Source organism: Austrofundulus limnaeus, unplaced genomic scaffold, assembly GCF_001266775.1.
Source record: "Austrofundulus limnaeus strain Quisiro unplaced genomic scaffold, Austrofundulus_limnaeus-1.0 Scaffold91, whole genome shotgun sequence".
Lineage (NCBI taxonomy): Eukaryota > Metazoa > Chordata > Actinopteri > Cyprinodontiformes > Rivulidae > Austrofundulus > Austrofundulus limnaeus.
In genome coordinates, this window is record NW_013952493.1 from 896607 (window position 1) to 899154 (window position 2548).

The 2548-nt window shown below is 43.1% G+C and overlaps 1 protein-coding gene across 5 annotated transcripts in view; it reads right to left on the bottom strand.

The window, feature by feature from the left end:
* Positions 1 to 2548, bottom strand: part of cadm1b (cell adhesion molecule 1b) — a 327978-nt gene that overhangs the window by 186115 nt on the left and 139315 nt on the right. For 2 of the 5 annotated variants that reach the window (XM_014012460.1, XM_014012458.1), the window contains exon 1: positions 1067 to 1324. The exons of 2 other annotated variants lie outside the window; for them this stretch is intronic. In XM_014012460.1, coding sequence (XP_013867914.1) covers positions 1067 to 1139 — 73 coding nt within the window. In that variant the 5' untranslated portion in view covers positions 1140 to 1324. Of the gene's footprint in view, positions 1 to 1066; positions 1328 to 2548 lie in introns of those variants that run through there. One more of the 5 variants, XM_014012459.1, reaches the window with a different exon arrangement.

The following is a 2548-nucleotide window of genomic DNA, read 5'->3' on the forward strand; positions in this document are numbered from 1 at the left end:
CACACACACACACACACACACACACACACACACACACACACACTTTCAAACACACACTCAGATGATGACTTTCTGCAGACCTGTTGATGTGTGATGCAGATATTGCACGTGCCACTAATGTGTGTGTGTGTGTGTGTGTGTGTGTGTTTTCTCTCTAATTGTGACAGTAGATAAACCAGTTAGCAGTGTTTCAGTGCAAACCGTTGCTTTGACGTTTCAGCAACCTGCAGGGTCCATCTTTATTATTTTTTTTCTTGTAAAGTGGCTGACAATTTTTAACAGCTGCTTTATGGCACGTGCAGGTTTGATGTGGGGGGGGGGATCAATAGGAGGGTTGGGGTTAGGACTGCCCTCATCTCCATGCTTTTGTGAAAGAAAGAAAAAACACTCAGAGCAGAGCAGCATGACGGCAGATGTTCACTTTTAGCCTCAAAGAACCGAAGGAAAGAGAAGTGAAGACTGCGGACTGGAAGCCTTCACGCGCGCGTCCGGGCTGCAGTTTAGTGCGGCCACACAGAGAGGACACTGCGCGAAACCAGAGCTGCAATGCGTGCYTTTTTTTTTCCACCTTCCAAAGCGCACCTGAACTTCAGAGATCTCTGAGAGGATTTATCTGGTGCAACTAAGCGCTCCTGATCCGTGTTCTCCAGCTGATCCCTCTAACAGATCCGCGTCTCACTGAGCTTCACTTGTTTTAGGCTCAGATCACTTCACCCCGATCATCCCCGGTCACACTTCACCTCCGCCTGATTACTTTTCTTTTTATGACAGATCTCGTGCGYTTGCAGCAAAACACACATTCCGTTATGTCAGCTTTTATGAAAAAAAAGAGAGGAAAAAGAGCAGCCTTTCTATGTCTTCTTGGAGACCAAACTGAAAGTGATGCTGAGATTGGAGGAGAATCKTGTGCGCATCGAAGCGCACAAACGCACCACAACTTCTTCCTCTTCTCCTCTCCTTAATACAGAACAGAAGCTGCTGCTGAGGCTTAATGTGCTGCGAAACCCCTGCATCACGGAGACACTCGTCTTTTTGCTTTACCTCACAATAAAATGAAACAACTCACCTTTTGGAAGAAACGCTGAAATCACGAAAAGCGAGAAAGAAATAGCGAGAGATCCGCTCCCCGTGATCGCCATGTTGGATACCTGCTCGAGACTGGCGGCGCTAAATCACCTAGAGACGGCCATGGGATGGAAATGTAAGACACATGAGGGGAGGGGGGAGGCAGGGAGTCACAATCTGGGCTGTGTTAATGTTGCGATGACATCCAGGCTTTAAAAAAAAAAAAACAGAAAGAAAAGGAAAAAACGGCACAAAAAATACAACCCAGCGCGCCCTCGTAGGAGTTTTATACATGTTTAGGTTGTGTTATTGCCTCCTGTTATTGCCCCCCTAAGACACATACTGTAATTCTCTGCAGTGAAATTGAAGGAATATTAAAGTGATTTCATGGGGCGTGAATATAAACAATAATAAAATAAAAATAAGCAGAACTGTGGAGTAAATTCACCACAGCTACTTTCTGGGAATATTATAGTAATTTTCTTTTATGGTTTACGGAGAACATTTTCATTCGGCTTCGGTTTGATTTTCATACCACATAAATCTCTTTGTTTATGTTTTATTATGCAGTATTTATGCTGCACCTAAAGGAAATTATATGTATTTTTTTCTCTTCTTAGACTTCAACGATTTTAAGATGTATTCACAGAAAAAAAAAGTCACATATAATGCTTATTTACCACTAACTAAATGTATATGTGTTGAAAGAGTAGATCTGTGGGTAGTTTAAAAAGACTTTCAATTCTAATAATTTAAAGGCATAAACAAAGTTTGGTGAAACTCAGCCTCTCCAATCCACACCAATGTCTACTCAAAGAGCGCCCCCTCTTCTTTGAACGGTGTACTGCAGCKTTAAAATTACAGCCCAAAGTGTGAAGAATGTCACATCAGAAATGAAATAGTCTGAAATTTACACTTTGTAATGTTTCAGGGTGAATAATGAGCGGCTGAATTCTCTCCTTGGACTTTATTACACCCYCCTGATGTCTCAACTTATTCTCACCTGGAGTACATGAGGACCTATCATCTGAGAATCGCAGAGCCTGCAGGGAGAGGCGCGCATGACAACGTTGAATCTCATTTCCCCCTTTCATTGTGTCAAAACAGCACAAAGGCTGCTAATTGCACAATCTATTCTCTGAGGCTGCGTGTCAGTCCTCATTCCATGGATGAGTAGATAGCATTTAGAACTTCGCTCTAATGCTGCAGCCGTCCCTATCGCTACAGATTGAATTCCACACATCAAATTTATTTCAGATGTTATTATCTGTGGCAGCCTGCCAGTTCTGCCTGCCACTCACACAATGTCTCCACAAGGTGTTTTCTCCTCACAGCAGCAGTGGCCAGGCTGCTGTGTTTTCTGACAGCAACAGCACCAGTGGGCATCAGCCTGCACCTGCTAGAGAAATGCTCAATAAGTCATGATGTCACTTTATATATATATATATAGGCCTATATATATATTTTACACTTGGCACCCCAT